Here is a 16,897-nt window from a genome sequence, read left to right as displayed (position 1 = left end):
TGAGGAATACATTAGACTCTTGTGCCGCTGGACTTGCATCTAATTTTCTCACCTTGAAATCCGATCGCAGAATGGCTTCAACTACCGAGAAACCCGTAGCAATTGTTACAGGCGCCGCCTCCGGGATTGGACTCAACCTTTCCAAGCTTCTCGTGTCCCGCGGCTGGCGCGTCGTCATGGCTGATGTGAATGAGAAGTTGGGCAAGCTACAGTCGAATGCCTTGGGGCCGGAGACCCTGTTCTCAAAGTGTGATGTCTCGGACTGGGACTCCCAGTGCAGAACGTTCGAAAGCGCAGTCCAGAAATGGGGCAGGATTGACTTTGTTGCTGCGAATGCAGGGTTGCCCGAGCAAGTTCCCTTATTGACCATAACGGGGGACTCACCAAAGAAGCCAAGCACGCTCGTTCTGGACGTGGACCTCAAAGCAGTCATTTACAGCGTCAATCTAGCACTGTTCTACATGCGACAGAACGGAGGAAAGGGTGGAAAGATCGTGGTGACAGCTTCGCAGGCTGGCATCTATGGATTGCCTACGGGGCCGATCTATGCGGCTGCAAAAGCCGGTGTAAGTTTTGAAAAGGTTTCTAATTCGTTGTCGCTGCTGTCTCTCTGACCATTCTAGTGTATTTATCTGGTTCGTTCGATCGCCAAATCACTTGCGGAGGAAAATATACAGATCAATGCCATTTGCCCAGGACTGACAGACACGGGCATCACGCACCAAGCAATTCCGTCGTTTCGGGCCGACATCATTACACCGATGGCCAACCACATGGCTTGTTTTGAGCACTTTTTGGACACAGACGCATCCGGGGCTGCCATGGAGGTAGACGCCGGTGGCATGTACAATAGAGCCAGACCTGATTTTCATTCCAAGCATCAGCAATGGATGGATGAAGACTCGACGGCAGAATCTTGGAAGCGAGGGGGCATCCTGGGAAATGCTGCGGTTAAAAGTGTATGAAGATTTTCCAAGCTTCGTCAACAAAGACACACAGGAAAGGTTGAATATTTTTCTCTGTGCACAAAATCCAGAAACCCTCGGGAAAATGAACGTCCACACTCTTTGTTCAATTCATAGCGGTTTCTGGTTTTCAAGGCACTTCACCATTTCTTGAACGGATCCCCCAGGACAAGGGCGTACCAGCGTAGTAGTCCGTCCTTGATAGAAGATTTGAATCCGTAAGATAACCATGCGGCAGAAACTTGTCACTAACATTTCCTAGCAAAGGATTGCAAACAAGCGGGTTCACAATTCCCTCCAGCCATCGCGAGACTAGATGAAAAGCGAGTCAACGCAAGTCTCCAGTGGCAAACCAGAAACAGTCCATCGCGTGAGTGGTTTCGTCCGGGGCCGAGGGTGGGGGTTGGGGTTGGCAATCTCGGGTCTGGGGAGATATGGGCTCCTCGTGGGAGGTACGTCTTAGGGTTAGTGGCTACGGCTGACTAGCCAATTTGTCAGGCTATACTAGGAAGATCGGAGGAAGGGAAATAGTGGAGTACATCGACTAGCTAGTCGCCGTCCTCTTTCATGTCGTCTGGATGTTCGGGCGTATGTTCCTGATCATGGCGCCCCAGTTTCGAGATCGCTCATAGTTGGTTCTGTGACCGTGTCCTTGAGTTATTGTATCATTTTGAATAGGAAAACTTGGTTGACCTTGGATCCAGAAGGTCGTTTGATCCTTGGACGGCATGCTAGAGGAGTTGGTCGCAAATATAATAGATGGCATGACTCTGGAACTTTGCCGCTACCGAGGGAGCAAATAAGGCTTGAAAATGTGTCCGAAGCTACCCCATCGACGGGTAAGGAGTGTTCACGTAGCTGCCCCAGCATCTACATGTGTCTTCCAGCTATAAATCTGTCCGGGTGGCCCAGACCCGTATTGCGACACTATCCCACGTCCCCCACACTTCTCTAGGTTCTGTTATACGCAACAATCACGCCAGTTTGAACGACTACTGTCTCAAAATGGGCCGATTTTACAATTGGAAGTGCGCCATCATCGCGTCAGCAGGCAGCTGCCTCTATGGCTACGACAGTGCCATCATAGCATCAACGTGAGTCTCCAGCCATCCCTGACCTTTTATTGCAAGACGCTGGAGGAAGAGAGCGAAAGCAAAACCTTCCTCCTCCTCAGAGGCCTAGTATATTGTATTTCCTACTGTACAGGCAGGCAGGAGAGATCTAGGTAGGTATTCTGAAAAAGCTGGAGTCGCTGACTTGATTGAGCACAGTCTTGCACAACCGGGGTTCAATGAATATTTCACTCCCACTGCAAAAGTTGCCGGGTAAGTTGGTGGTGACAAAGTGGTGTAAAAGATATGAGTATTCTAACGGCAAAAAGGGCCATAGGATCCAGCTACTATGGTGGCGTCATTGTTGGGCTGCTCGTGGTCCGTTTTCTCGCAGACACCTACAGCAGAAAATATACACTCCTCTTTGGCGGGACCCTGGGTCTCATTGGAGCCATTTTCCAGGTCGCCGCACGTGAAATTGGGCTCTTCTTCGCTGGGCGTGTTCTAGCGGGAGTCTCTTCGGGCATAATGCTCACTACAGTTTCAATTTACCAGTCAGAGATTGCGCCACCGGCCGTTCGCGGTCGCATGGTCGCTTTTCAGAACATGGCACTCTGCGTAGCTGGTCTTCTTGCATCGCTCGTGGGCTTTGCGGGCAACTTTGCTACAAACTTGAGTGTACAATGGTAAGTCAGCTAGCCTTTTGGGATCAACAAGCTGTCACAAGGGTTTCCTTGACCGCTCATCTGTTTTGGTCCGCTAGGCGCGTCCCAATTGCGATTCAGATCGTACCTGCGGTGGCGATGATATCCGGAGTGTTTTTCCTTCCGTTCTCCCCTCGATGGCGTGAGTGACCTTCTCAGCCTGGACCTGGGGAGTACTGGGTCCAGCCGCTTCTTTCCATAGTGTGCAATTCTGACAACAGACAGTGATTATGAAAGGGCGCAACGAAGAGGCCAAGGTCGTTCTTCAACGTCTGCATGATGACAATTCAGACCACATGTTCTGGGAACGGGAGTATCTTCAGATTAGTGCTCAACTGGCGCTTGAAATGGAAGAATACAGGAAAGAGCCATGGTTTCACCTCTTGACGAACAAAAGCGAGCTCAAACGAACATTTTTGGCCATTTGTGCCATGACTTCCACCCAGACAAGTGGTGCAACAACCGTCCAAGTTTTCCAAGTGGGTATTTCTGCCTCTTGAGCTGATATTTCAGCCCCCTCGGCCGAATCTGCTAATGAAGGCTACAGTCCGTGTTCTATGGGGGTCTTGGCTTTAGCTCGAGAAAGACGCTTGCCATGGCAATTGTATTCCAGATTTGTCTCCTGGCAGGTGGAATTCTCAACATCTCTACAATCGATTGGTTCGGCCGTAAGCTTCTCTTCTTGACCGGTCTCGGAGTTATGACGGTCTTGCTGGCTATGTTTGCCGCCTTTTCAGACAGATTTGCGGCCACCGGTGCAAATGGTGAGTAAAAGTACCTTCTCGACGGCGGTGGCGTACAAGTTGACAGCAGGAATAGCATGGGGAAACGCAGGTGTCGCCATGGTCATGATCTTCATTTTTGTTTTCGGCACGACCTATCTCTCCACCCCGTACGCATATGCGGCCGAAGTCCTTCCAACAAAAATTCGATCTTTGGGTTTGAGTATCGCTCTCTTCGTCGGCATGGGAATAACTGTATGCTTCACTCAAACGGCTCCGATTGCATTGAGTAAGATCGGCTGGAAGTTCGACCTCGTGTTCATCTCCTGCAACGTATTCTTTTTCCTCATTTTCCTTGTCATGTGTCCTGAGGTAAGCGTCAATTGAGCGCAGCAACTTCATGAGCCTTGACACAGAACTGACTCCGACTTCACAGACAAAGGGTCTAAGTCTCGAGGAAATCAACAAGAAATTTGGTGAGGTTGTCGTTGTCGAATTGAACGAGGAATCCCAAGATGACAAGGGGGCTTTGTCGACGGAAGAAAAGCGGTCAGTAAACTACGAGAGTCTAGCCCAGCCACCGATACTAACGACCCCAAGACACTACGAATCTGTGGATGAGGTTTAGGGAGGAAATCCTGCGCCTGGTCAGAGCGAATTTCCAAGGCTTCGCCACTGAATCTTCGGCATTAACACTTGAGGATATGTCTTGGTAAGGAGTGTAGCTTCGCCATCGGCGGCGAACTGGAGGTGATGGAGGTCCTTTTCACAATCATAGTCTTGTATTTTCATGTGCCTTAAGAAAAAAAAATCGAAGCTGTCTTTTAATACTCTTCCGTAAGGGTACAATAAGATCTCGTGTAGAGATGTTCCGTTCTATCCACACACTGGACTGAGTCGGAACCTGAATCTCGCCCGACCCTCGGAGCAGGCAACACCGTTGAGACTAACTAGCGGAGTTGATGACCCCTCCAACAGTTGGGGTTTGTGGGGGTTCCCGAGTGAAACTCTTGTAGCTTGCCCGGAGTGCCTGGTAAACACTACGCATAAGAAAGCCTCAAGTCCGTCGGCGGAGATGGTCTTCATTCGCAACATTCTCACAAGTCTCCTTGCAGATTCAATATGGCCTCCTCCAAACACGAGTTATATGGAACAGTCATGATCACTGGCGCGCTCTCCGGTACGCAGTCTTGCTAATCTGTCCAATCATAATGTCTCCAATACGTCACTCGCAGCCCAGCTTTCAACAGATAGAGGTGCTTACCTGATGACTGACTGGTGGCAGACTTGGGGGAAAGGCTCGCCCTAGCATTCGCCTCCGAGGGTGCGTCGGCTATATTCCTGACGGACGTCACGCAAAACGAAAGCGAGCTCATCAAGCTGGCGGAAAAAGTCGACCAGGCGTTTTCCATATCTAAAAGCAAATCCAAATGCCGATACGGAGTCTTGAGGTCTGCTCACGATGAAGGTGCAATCTCCGCCACCGTAGAAGAGTGCGTAAAGGCCTTTGGAGGCATCGATTTTGCCGTCAACATTGCCTGTCAGAGTGTTGAGCGCAAGAACGTGCTCGAAACCAGCGTGGCCGAGTTCGATTCCTACGTGGCAAATACTATGGTGAAGGTACTCAAGTCTGATCCTCTTTGTTTCCTTCTCTTTCCATCCCACATTCGCTACCTGACGAGGCTTGATAGGTATTCTTTTACCAACAGTATCAGGCCAGGCAGATGGCCAGCCAAAAGCCGGCTCACGCAAGCATTGTCAATGTCTCGACAGCATTGGGATTGGCCACGACCCCACGCGCCACGATGGAAGCTTCCAGCCAGCATGGCGTGGTGGGATTTACCAGGTCTGCCGCTCTAGACTGTGCACCTCTGGGAATTCGTGTCAATGCCGTATGCCCAGGAGTGCTTGAGACTGTGAGCGAAACAGACCCTGTCCTCGCAAGTGCAGAGACCAAGAAGGTTCCAACGGCTCGGCTGACGGGGATCGAAGAGGTCATTGGGGCGATTCTCTACTTTTCTGGCGCTATGGCCTCTGGTATCACAGGTCAATGCGTCGCTATAGATGGCGGGTGGCTCCTCCGACATGTCTAATGGACTCTCATAAGCTCGGGCCTTCTTTGGGCCTGACAGAGTGGGATGTAACATTCTCAGCTTCTGGGTCACATATTACAAAGCCAGGATCATATACACGAATGACGGTCCAATTACGTATGTTTCTTGTGCTATCAGAGAAACCTCAGCCTTCATCCATATGGGCCTCCTTTAGAGTCACACACGTCGTAATGCGGACAGCATACTAAGTTATCTTTGTAGGCGACATTGCCATGCATCACAACCGGGGCTGGCCAGGCCACTGTACTTGGTGAACCTGAACTAACAGTAATGTTCCAGTGATAGCCCTCCATCGACTGCCAACGACTGTCCGGTGATGAAGCCGGCCAAGGACGAAGACATCAGCACACAAGCGTTGGCAATATCCTCCGGGTTGGCTAGCCTCCGCATGGGAGTAACGTTCGCCACGTATTCCATATCTTCTAGTTTCGCATGTTTCTTTAACATCGGGGTCAAGGTAAAACCTGGTGCTATCGAATTGACACGGATTTTTTCGGGTCCAAAGTCTTGGGCGAGCACTCGTGTCAAAGCCTCAGGCGCCGCCTTCGACCCAGTATAGGATGGGAGATTTTGGAAAGCCCCGCCGTGCCCTGCAAGCGATGTAATGTTGATAATGCTCCCACAGACCTGGAGGCCTTGCATTGGTGATTGTTTGAGCATCTGCGCAATAATGGCACGGCAGCAAAGGAAAACCTGTGCTTAGATATCAAACTCAGCCTTTGAATATACCTTCTGGGACACTTACACCCTTATAATTCACCGCGATGCATTTCTGTAGAGCATCACTCTGAGAATCCATGACAGTAAGCATCTGTGGTGCGACACCGGCAGCATGGACTGAGTAATCAATGCTGCCAAACTTGGAGACCGCTAAATCGACAAAGGCTTTGACGCTGGCCTCGTCAGAAACGTCGAGGCTTGATGCAACGACCTCAACCGCGGGCCACTTCTCCGTCACCATTTTTTTTGTTTCCGCAAGTCCCTCCTGTGCCAGATCTCCTATGACCAAGCCGCGTGCTCCTTCTCGTGCAAAGGCCAATGCAACCTCACGGCCCATACCTGTTCAGTGGTCAGCCGTCAGTGGAGCAGGGTTTGATTGATGAGTAGTGCAGTCCAGTACGTACCAGAGGCTGCACCGGTTACAGTGAGAATACCGCCTTGAAGGACACCCATGATAGCCGCTTAGGTATTTGCCTGCCAGAATATCGCAAATCTCAGCACAGAGAACTGGGACTTGGGGTTTTGCATCGAAGTATAAGTGTTCAGGAAGCGGGGAGCCTCCCCAGCCGTTCCACTCTTAGCCTCAAAGTTTTCGACTTCGGCCGAGTTGAAGCTGGGGTACATTAAGGCCCCGATTCGTGGATGGTTCAAGGCTGCGGGCGAGGTTACGTAGCCCTCCAGGGGCCGATGGAGTTGGGGTTTCAATCCCTCCTTGTCTAATCTACTTTGCACAATGTGCCATGACTCGTTCCATGGTAGGCTTAGGAAAGAGGCACGTTAATCATCAGCGAGAGCCAGTTTCTCCAGGGTAAATTGAGTGCCTCAACAAGACGTACACCAAATTAGTATAGTCTGTCAGCATGACATTCAATCTAGATATATATGTATATGTATATAGCTCCTTCAACCATAAACTTATTGTCAAAATGGCTTGAATCCCTTGTACCCAGCTTCCGCCACCTCGTGAAGGTGCTGTCTGAACGCAGCTAGTCCACCTAAGAAGAAGAGAACCGACTTCTTCTTTCCCTCGACGTTTGTCCCGAATATCCAGGAGTCGGTTTGCCTGAATAAGTTGGTGGTGCTGACCTGGTCGCAAACTTGATCCCAATCGTCCTCAGCTTTCTCCGTAGCCTCCACCTCCACTCGCCGTTCGCCGGAGCTCCCATTGATTGTATTGCGGCGACGCTCCTCCGCATGTGCTATCAGGTTTGAGATGAATTCTACATGAGCTTCGACAGCAGGAGGGATGTTAGAGAAGACCGACTTTGGCCCATTGACCATGAAGAAATTTGGGAAGCCAGGAATGGAACAGCCCAAGTATGAGCAGGGCTCAGTTCCCCAGTGATCATTCAAGCTCTTGCCGTCTCGGCCTCTGATACGCAGTCTTTTATAACTGCCATCAACAGCGTCGAAACCAGTAGCACAGATCACGATGTCGAGCTCGTGATTGACTCCATCAGAGGTCTTGAGCCCTGTAGCTGTGAACTCCTCCAACGGGGTGGCTTTGAGATCCACAATGTCGACATTGTCGCGATTGAATGTCTCGTAATATCCAGTATCACATAAGGGACGGCGTGCAAAGAGCTCCGTAGGCTTCAATTTCCGTGCCTTCTCGGGGTCTTTCACAATCGAGTCGATTTTGTTGCGGATAAAGTCGCAAGCGGTTCTGTTTGCAGCTTCGTTGACTGCGAGATCGTTGAACGTCCCAAACATGAAGTGTAGACCATTTCCCCTCTCCCAGGCTGCTTGATATATTCTTTGCCGCTCTTCGTCCGAGACACTCAGGGCCGAGATCTTGCTTTCTTCAAATCCCATGCCGGTGAAGCTTGATTTGACTTGGTCCCAGATGTTTTCGTAGTTCTCGTTGAGTTGGTCGCGTTCCTCTTTCGTCACCGCTCGGTCGGCAGCAGGCACGCTGTATTGAGGACGTCTTATGAAGCAAGTCAAATGTTGCACGTCCTTCGCAATCGTTGTGACGAGCTGGATTCCGGTCGAGCCACAGCCAATGACGCCGACTTTCTTATTCTTCAGGTCGTATTCCTTGGGAAACTCCGCTGTATGATATTTGAGACCCCTGTAATCTTGCATTTTTGGTATGTTTGGCCAGTTTGGACGAGAAAGGAGGCCAAGAGCAGTGATCAAGTAGCGAGAGGTGAAATGGCCCTTGTCGGTCTCGACCTTCCAGACGTTCTTGACGGAGTCATAGTCCGCTCCCAATAGCTCCGTATTGAACTGCATGTACTTTCCAAGGTTGTATCGTTCAACCACATGCTCTAGATAAGCAAGAACATCTTGTTGGCGCAGGTATGACCGGGACCACGGGTATTCTTTAAGGTCTTCCACATCCCAGGAATAGCGATAGACGAATGATTCCGTGTCACTCATGGCGCCAGGATATCGATTCCAGTACCACGTTCCTCCTGGGCCACTTCCCTTCTCAATCAGCTTCACGGAAAAGCCCAATTCCAGAAGTTTGTACAATTGGTAGATTCCGGCAAAGCCTGCACCCACCACAACCACATCGTAGCTGTCATTCGCCATGGTTGGTGGTCTATGATGTGAAAAACGAGGCTGGTGCGTATGACTCCTGTAGAAGTCCAGAGAGCCGAGCTGATTTCATATGGGATGCCCGAGATGTATCAACCTTCAACTTCTAGTGATGGGGTCAAATAAAGTTTGGGGTCGCTTCCCAAAGTCCCGGAGATGCATCGCTCTGGGGTTATGGGCCTGCTGGCGCCCCGAAGGTGTCCTTGTCTCGTCGGAACCCTCCACCCAGACATGATGGAGTCAAGCTCAGCGAACCCTTTCTTGTGATAATCACCTCACCTGCTCAAAAAAGGGACTACAGAAGTGCTTGGAACAGGCAGTGAAAGATGGTACGAACGGTACAAGCTCTCAAATACCAAAATTACCGAAGTCAATCTCGAAGGTGAGCTGCGACGGTACCTCACATGTGGCAACCCAATGGATGAGATAGATTGGTTCCGTGTCTCTGCTTCGCTTCAATATTCCAGGCCCCCTGCTATTGCTACTCCGACTTTGACGGACAGACCGGCCATGACATTTGCCTACCACACAAGCGATCTCCCAATGGCCCCGTTGGACTCGTTCTCGAATTCTAAATCATTAATGAATAGCTATAGTCTAGCCTGTCTAGATTGCTGCAGTTTTGGCGGCAACAACCTCCGCAGTATCTTCCCGCTCGCTGTCTTGGGCAGTTCCGAGACATGGAAGACACCTCCTCGAAGTTTCTTGTAACCCGCGACTTGCCCGTCAACCCATTGCCGAATCTCTTGCAGCGCTGCTTTCAAGTTGGAGGCTTCCCCGGCAATCACATCTGGCTTCAAAACAACGTAGGCACAGGGAAGCTCGGTTGCCTGCGCATCGTCGTACATGGACGAGACGGCTGCATCTGATACCTTTGGGTGCGAGATCAATATATCCTCGAGCTCAGACGGGGCGACCTGGAACCCTTTATATTTGATTAGCTCCTTCAAGCGATCAACGACCCAGAAGTTCCCCTTGTCGTCGACTCTCATGATATCACCAGTTCTTAACCAGCCACCTGAAAATGTTCCGGCCGTAGCTTCGGAATCACCTAAATAGCCCATCATCACCTGCGGCCCCTGCACCCAAAGTTCCCCTTCTTGCCCAGGTGCAACGTCTTCCTTCGAGACAGGGTCGACCAGTCGAACTTGTGTACCCGATAAGACTTTCCCGACTGTCCCGATATCGTCCTCGTCGGATTCGTGCTGATGGAGGACACTTGGCGAGCATTCCGTGAGTCCGTAACCTTGCAAGACCTTCACTGACTGCGAAAATCGGGCTTTGAGCTGAGTCTGAAGGGACTTCTTTGTAGGTGCCGCAGCCACCACGATACGTTGCAGGGCAGACAGATCATACTTCATGGGTATGTCAGATGCTGCCAACATGACAGCAACCGGAGGCACAACGTGCGCCCAGGTGGCTCTGAATTCTGCCATTTTTGCGCAAAACACATCGAGATTGAATGCGTGTATGGCGCAGGCAAAGGCACCTAGCCACATGGCCTGCACCACGACACATGACATGCCGTAGATGTGGCAATACGGTGCGAAGAAGACCTCACGCTGCGAGGAATTCGCTAGACTCGGGAGAGAGCATCTCATCTGTAAAACATTGGAAATGAGGTTATAGTGTGACAATTGCACACCTTTGACCTTTCCAGTGGTACCCGATGAGAAGCAGACCACAGCTGCAGTTGTTCTGGCACTCAGCCTATCACTGGTGAGGCTGTAGACGGCAGCCACTTCATCTCTGGTACGTCCAGCAATGTCGTCCGGGAAAAGCGGTAAGGCCCCTGATCTTGAGATCAGAGTAATGATGGTTGGCGTCATTCTAGTCAACTTTATGGCTTCTCGGAGAGCCGCCAGGCAGGCGGGATATACTGCGACAATGGCAGGCTTTGTGAGGTTCAGAAAGTGGGCAAGTTCTTTGCCGGTCGATGAAGGATTGACTGGCGAGAAGCATGCCCCTGCCCACCATGTTGCGTGTGCGAGCAGAACGAAATCTGTCGAGTTTGGCGCGATGGCTAGGACCAGCTTCCCCTTCTGCAAGCCTAAGTTTTTCAAACCCCAAGCACACTTGGCGGCTTCTTCTCGTAGGGCTCCGTAGGTTATGGCCTTGTTCATGATTGTATCCACGTGGACGACCTTGTCAGAGGCGACATTGTCAGGATTGAATTGTGTCATGAATTGCGACAATGATAGATTCCCCTCTGCCGTGAGAGGTGCATAGCTTCCGGTGAGGGGACGGGGCGCCATTGCTGGAGACGTGGAGAGTCTGACTTGGACGAGGTGGCAGTGAGGGTGCCTCTTTACTGCTATTTAGAGATTGAGCGCCCAGTAGGCCCCATAGTCTCCATATCTCATAGTTGCAGACATAACCACTGCAAAGATCAACACAAGCCTCGGTTCAATCATGTACCTCGCAAGTGCGATGCATTTATGGGCACCCATGTGAGACTTGGGGTAATGATACTGATGCTTCCGACTTCAATCCCTTCCGTTCGATTCGGGGCCCACCATATCAAGACCTACCTAATCTCCGAAAGGCGCGTCTGCAAGCCTCTGTAGCAAAACCTTTGTCTTCACGGCCGAGGGCGAACTTTTGAATTTTAAGTGTAGCAGGGGAGCCATGCCCGAGATAAATATTTGTACGGAATTTTGGATCCCTATCTCTGTTCAGCGAGAATATTAAATACCCACCGAGAAAGGAGATCCGCTTATTCACTTGATCGCAACTGGCTGGTCTTTGCAAAAACCAAAAAAGAGTCTTCCCAAAAGATGGAGCGCTTTGGTTCTACAATCCCGTACGCCGAACCAGCCTGGTACCAGTCTCCCAATACCTCTCCTTTCTACAACGAAAGCCACCGGCAATTACGACAATATATCCGGCAGTATGTGGAAGAAAACCTGATCCCATATGCTGAAGAGTGGGAAGCAGCGGGGGGTGTGCCAAAGGAGGTTTTCGAACGTCATGCCCGACTGGGCTTTGTTGCAGCTTCGATCTACCCTGTGGCGGCTGAGTATCTTGGTGCATTCGGACAATACGAAGCGCAGACATTGCCTATGGGTATTCCTGCCCACAAATGGGACCTATTTCACGACTTCATCATGCACGACGAGCTATCCAGAGTGGGCTATATGGGAGCTCTATGGGCCCTGAACGGCGGGAACACCATCGGGGTTCCGCCGATCATCAATTTTGGCACAAAGGAACAAAAAGACCGATTGCTCCCGAAATTCTTGCGCGGTCACTTGAGAGCGTGCTTGGGCATTACGGAACCTGACGGTAAGTCTGTCCCTCTCGCGATGTCGGACGGTGGTCTGTTGAGGAGCAATATTGTAACCTTTTTTCACCGCAGCGGGTAGTGACGTGTCGGGCATCAAGACCACCGCCACTTTGAGTGATGATGGCCAATTTTTCATCGTCAACGGCTTCAAGAAATGGATTACCAACGGCCTGTGGTGTGACTACATGGTCGCTGCTGTTCGAACCGGGTGTGAAGCAGCCAGAGGAACTGGAGATCTTTCGGCCCTGATAATCTCTCTCGCAGCAGAGGGAGTGACCTGTCGACGCCTTCATAACTCTGGGGTTTCAGCCAGCGGTAGCACATTCGTCGAGTTGGACGACGTTAAGGTGCCGAGAGAAAATCTCCTCGGAGGCTCCGAGGGTTTGGGAAAAGGATTTCGCATGGTCCTTTCCAGTTAGTCTTCCTTGTTTTGGGCAAAATTTGGTTACGCTGACTTTCCTGAAAGACTTCAATCACGAGCGCTTTGTGATTGCAGTGCAATCCTTGAGGTTGTCGCGTCTCTGCTTTGAGGACGCATACTCTTACGCCCGACGTCGTGAAACCTTTGGCAAGCCTCTTTTATCGAACCAAATAATTCGCTTCAAGTTGGGGAACATGTCGATGCTGATCGAGTCAATTCAGGCGCAGTTGGAAACTCTGCTGTACCACGCCAGTGTTGTTCCTGGTGCTCTGGACACGACCATGGGGGGTGACTTTGCGCGAATCAAGGTCCACAGTGCCCGGGCACTCGAACTTTGCGTTCGCGAAGCGCAGCAGATCCTCGGAGGATTGGGATATTCGAGGGGTGGTGTAGGAGGTCGAGTGGAGCAGATTTCCAGGGACGTCAGAGTCATGGTCGTCGGGGGCGGCAGTGATGAGATCTTGACCGACTTGGTGATACGACAGGCGATGGCCCTGGAAAAGACTAGAGCTCGCGCATCGGGTAAGCTGTAGATAGATGACCAAGAGGAACCCAATGCCAGAGAGCTTTCCGCGCATAACTCGACAAGGTGTAAAGACAATCAATGCCGAATCTCTACTTGTATCTGCAAGTGCAACTCCGTCCAGCTCCAGCATGGGTCTCGGCGGAGGCATTCTGATAGATGGAGAGCAGTCAAGTGTCACCAAGGCTTCGGCGAGCTCTGGGTTGGTTATCCCAATTAGAAGGGAAAAATTTTTTTTGGAAGAGCTTGATCGGCGTGTCGTTACGACGGATCAAGATCGTTCAGCACCATCACTAGAGATCTTGCACAGGCATTCTAAACGTGCATCCCTAACAAAAGTGTAAAAGCTCTCCGCCCTCAAGATCAATGTTGCACACCAATCTTAGGAATTCCGGTCAAGCCATGCAGCCGAGCCCTGAGCATGCCACAACCAGCGCGACCCACCAAGGCTCGGGCCACGGAGAAACAGGCGAGTGTGACCATAGTACCTAGGTACCTACCCCAAGGCCACTTCGATACTATTGGCTCGGACGTTGTTGACGGGTTCAACCGTGGGTCTTTGGCCAAGAGCCGAATACAGTACTGAGCACCGTAACTCCGAACAAGCGTCATGCCCGTGTGGGGTAACGGAGTTAAGGCATCACTTTGTCACAAGGCTGAGCGACCCCGAGGCAACGTAAGCAATCGTGTCCTTCAGCTTCGGTAGTGCGCCTAGGTAGTCAGAAAGGACGTTGTATGGCTACGATGACGGCTACAAGTTCCGTGTCCTTGCAATAGTCCGCTGCTACGAGGCTTATTGCAAAGCCGATTGGGGACGTCTGAAGGCCCAGCACACAGATAGTGTTCTCACACGATGGAGATGCCCTGCTCAGATAATTCAGATATGATGCTTCAGTGCCTCCATCTGTTTGAAAAGCTATCTAAATCCAGAGGCTACTACTGGTTTGTCCAATAAACACAATCTTCCAATTTCGAAACATGGTGTGAAACCAGGTGTGCTATGCTGTGTGAATTCCCTCTAGGGAATTTATTATTCCTGGGCTCTTTGCAACTCGCGATCAGTGGGAAGAAATGCCACGCTGATGGAGCTGTTTCTCAGGCAGAACCCTCCAGATAAGTGGCGTAGGCATCCATGCATGAACGCAAGACGTCTATAGCTGTTATTTGCATTAGAAACTGCTGCGAATGGGTTCAACGCAGATCATCACAGCCTTACTTGAATCGTTGCCAATGAAATCGCGCAACGCGCTCCATACTTGGAAAGGCCGTGGTCTCGTGGAGCTCGGAAGACCAAGTTCAGCGAGAACCTTCATGACCTGCGTTGCATTGTCGTCATATATTCCACCAGAGTCGACGAGGGACACGGCGTGCTCTGTCACCAGTACGGCTAGAGGGTACGTGTTAAAGACTAGACTCCCTCAAACAAAAAAGCAGCACTTACCGGACGGCAACATAATCATACGGAATTGCCTGGTTAGAATGGAAATCCAGCGACGGAGCGCCCGCAGGGCCTCGTGTCCAGCAGTGCGAAGGTTAGCTTGGCAGCATTTCTGCCGCATGGCCCCAAAGTCACAACCAACAAAACATGACATGATGGCGGGAATATCGACGGTCGGAGATAGTCGGAGATAGTCGCAAATCGTTAGAGACAGTATACCTGCCTGCGATGCTTCTGCCCTGTCCGGCATGTAGCCGGCAGCCCATGCGTGAGTAGCGCATCCGAGCAAGTCTGTGAGGTCTTCGGGAGACATTGAACAGCTCCTTCTCATATCGCTGGCACTGAGTGAGACGCCGGCGATGAGGCAGAGAGCGGGAAACGACCCACACCTGTGAGACTTGCCGGCAAATGTGGCATCGAGTTTTGCTTGCAAAAGAGACGGCTGACTCCGGTCCCCTGGTAAATTATCCCACTCCTCGGCCGAATTTGCTCTCCAGAGTGCGTCAGGAGACGGTAATCTTACACGATCGAAGAAATCGGTCGTCATGTCTCGAGGCAACCCCAACACCGACGACCACATCACTACCGTTACAAGAACCGATAGCATTGTCCTAGACTCAGACGTCAGAGACGGTGAAAACAAGCGCTCGAAGACAGATACCTCGTGGTTGCTTCAGAGTAGATAAAATCTTGCCATCTTTGATTTATACCTGGAGCACGAAAGCTGAAGCTTGTAACCCGATTTTCAACACGTGCGGCTAACCACAGAAGACTGTGTAAGCTTCCTACAAAGGCACTAGGCGTTTGATCGCCAGAGATCGGACGGCCAGAGACAATGTTGATGAGTAAAGCGTTAAGTAGTCCGAGTGTGACGGTTTCCGAATCTTTGACCTTCAGCTACCACATTTCAGCAACATACCACGTAAAACCGAGAGAATTTAGTGAGAAACGTACTTCGTGCAATGCTATCTTTCTAGAGGCTTTTAGCATGATATCACCGAACCATCGATCTTCGGAGTAAATTGCGCCGGCCCCGAGGACGGCGAGATGCAGAGCTGGCGGGTCAGTTGTCAGTCATCGGGGACACTTGGAGGCATACCTGGAATGCTTTGCTGAAGTAGTTCTCGATGCAAAAAAGGCATCGCTCCGTCAAACACGGTGAAGAATTTTGCATAATATGCAGCCAGAACGGCGTGGTCGGGAAGGTAAAGGCTTTGTTGGGTCACTGATAAGTCGGTTGCCTGAGCCTGTAATGAGTCAAATTAGTAAGTCGACCTGTCAGTAGAAGGTCAGTTCAAGCCATACTGATTTTATGCTGCTCAGAATAATTGATCTCATTCGACATGCCACGCTCAGACAGTCAGAAGGCGAACCCGTATCAGATTGCTGAGTGAGAAGGCTGGCGATCCAAGCCGGCCGCTGACCAGGGAAGGCTTCCTGACCAGATTGGGTTGAGTCGTAGACAGCGCATGGCGCAGTTGAACCGGACGCAACAGACGAATTCAACGCGGTGGTGTCCACGGGCAAAGGGAATGAATCGTTGCTCGTCTGGGCGTACGGACTTTGATTCCTGCCGGCCTCCGGGGCTGAGGAGATAGTCTGGGTCGCCGCAAGCAGGTCAGTCTCAACCGTGTTGACGAAGGCGTCTGAGGAATCTTCGCCGCACACGGTGCCCGCCGCTGATACAACTCTGTTCTCGTATCCTCGCTCGCTCCAGGAGTGCAGATTGGAGGCCATCTGGCCTGCTCGGGGACCGTTGGCATCGCGATCGACATTTCTGTCCCGAAGGGACGACTGTGGCAACTGAGATGCTGGAAGAGAAGCGGATTGGGTCAAGAGGTTAGACCCTCTTCCTGCCGAAGGCGATGGCTGACTCAAGGGCTGTCGTCGTTCGGGAGAGCTTGGTGTCACTCGCAGACTGTTTTCATTCTGAGCGCCTCCTGTCCCCAACAGTCCTTGGGCGTTTGAGGGGAGGTTTCCGGGTGAGGGTGCCCCCAAAGAGGCGACAATGAGCGGCGCCTGGATGCTGCCATTTTCGGCTGGATGAACCCTTCGCTGATGCCGATCATGAAGCTCCTTCCGCGAGAAGCAAAGCGAACACAGCCTGCATTGAAAAGGCTTTATATTCGTGTCTATGGTCACAACGTGAGGTGTCAGTAGGCGAGCTGCAGAGAACATGGGTGCGACCTACGACGCCGAAGATGGCGGGTCAGATGCTCAGCCCGCTTGAAGCACCTCAAGCAAACACTGCATACGTGACGCTTTGCCGTTCGCAAGGCACTGGCTTTGCTTGTTGGTGACATCAGCAACCTCGAGGGAGACTGGTGATCAGGCAAATCTTCGTGGCGGACATGGTCGTCGGCAGCAATGGCCCCCAGTATAAGACGGTCCCCAACGGAAACAGA

General features: G+C 51.3%; 8 protein-coding genes across 8 annotated transcripts; 4 read left to right on the top strand and 4 right to left on the bottom strand.

The window, feature by feature from the left end:
- Positions 1–71: 71 nt before the first annotated feature.
- Z520_06531 (uncharacterized protein) lies at positions 72–965 on the top strand (the record flags this gene model as incomplete). Its single annotated transcript, XM_016777031.1, has 2 exons — positions 72–566; positions 624–965. The coding sequence occupies 2 exons, from the start codon at positions 72–74 to the stop codon at positions 963–965; spliced, it is 837 nt and encodes a 278-aa protein (XP_016631876.1).
- A 1,005-nt stretch (positions 966–1,970) lies between these two features.
- On the top strand, positions 1,971–4,071 carry Z520_06530 (uncharacterized protein; the record flags this gene model as incomplete). The annotated part of the gene is made up of 8 exons (XM_016777030.1): positions 1,971–2,059; positions 2,237–2,290; positions 2,347–2,703; positions 2,781–2,863; positions 2,947–3,200; positions 3,269–3,485; positions 3,535–3,815; positions 3,880–4,071. The coding sequence occupies 8 exons, from the start codon at positions 1,971–1,973 to the stop codon at positions 4,069–4,071; spliced, it is 1,527 nt and encodes a 508-aa protein (XP_016631875.1).
- Positions 4,072–4,565: 494 nt separating this feature from the next.
- Positions 4,566–5,536, top strand: Z520_06529 (uncharacterized protein; the record flags this gene model as incomplete). Its single annotated transcript, XM_016777029.1, has 3 exons — positions 4,566–4,623; positions 4,729–5,063; positions 5,135–5,536. 3 exons carry the CDS (start codon positions 4,566–4,568, stop codon positions 5,534–5,536), a joined length of 795 nt encoding a protein of 264 aa, XP_016631874.1.
- A 282-nt stretch (positions 5,537–5,818) lies between these two features.
- On the bottom strand, positions 5,819–6,730 carry Z520_06528 (uncharacterized protein; the record flags this gene model as incomplete). The annotated part of the gene is made up of 3 exons (XM_016777028.1): positions 5,819–6,250; positions 6,303–6,616; positions 6,682–6,730. 3 exons carry the CDS (start codon positions 6,728–6,730, stop codon positions 5,819–5,821), a joined length of 795 nt encoding a protein of 264 aa, XP_016631873.1.
- Positions 6,731–7,198: 468 nt separating this feature from the next.
- Positions 7,199–8,818, bottom strand: Z520_06527 (uncharacterized protein; the record flags this gene model as incomplete). The annotated part of the gene is made up of 1 exon (XM_016777027.1): positions 7,199–8,818. One exon carries the CDS (start codon positions 8,816–8,818, stop codon positions 7,199–7,201), a length of 1,620 nt encoding a protein of 539 aa, XP_016631872.1.
- Positions 8,819–9,414: 596 nt separating this feature from the next.
- On the bottom strand, positions 9,415–11,079 carry Z520_06526 (uncharacterized protein; the record flags this gene model as incomplete). The annotated part of the gene is made up of 1 exon (XM_016777026.1): positions 9,415–11,079. One exon carries the CDS (start codon positions 11,077–11,079, stop codon positions 9,415–9,417), a length of 1,665 nt encoding a protein of 554 aa, XP_016631871.1.
- Positions 11,080–11,601: 522 nt separating this feature from the next.
- Positions 11,602–13,064, top strand: Z520_06525 (uncharacterized protein; the record flags this gene model as incomplete). The annotated part of the gene is made up of 3 exons (XM_016777025.1): positions 11,602–12,109; positions 12,183–12,524; positions 12,577–13,064. The coding sequence occupies 3 exons, from the start codon at positions 11,602–11,604 to the stop codon at positions 13,062–13,064; spliced, it is 1,338 nt and encodes a 445-aa protein (XP_016631870.1).
- A 1,159-nt stretch (positions 13,065–14,223) lies between these two features.
- Z520_06524 (uncharacterized protein) lies at positions 14,224–16,670 on the bottom strand (the record flags this gene model as incomplete). Its single annotated transcript, XM_016777024.1, has 6 exons — positions 14,224–14,441; positions 14,496–15,103; positions 15,154–15,389; positions 15,447–15,547; positions 15,592–15,739; positions 15,798–16,670. 6 exons carry the CDS (start codon positions 16,668–16,670, stop codon positions 14,224–14,226), a joined length of 2,184 nt encoding a protein of 727 aa, XP_016631869.1.
- Positions 16,671–16,897: the final 227 nt, after the last annotated feature.

Source organism: Fonsecaea multimorphosa (genome assembly GCF_000836435.1).
Source record: "Fonsecaea multimorphosa CBS 102226 unplaced genomic scaffold supercont1.12, whole genome shotgun sequence".
Taxonomy (NCBI): domain Eukaryota; kingdom Fungi; phylum Ascomycota; class Eurotiomycetes; order Chaetothyriales; family Herpotrichiellaceae; genus Fonsecaea; species Fonsecaea multimorphosa.
This window is presented reverse-complemented; position numbering and strand designations above follow the sequence as displayed.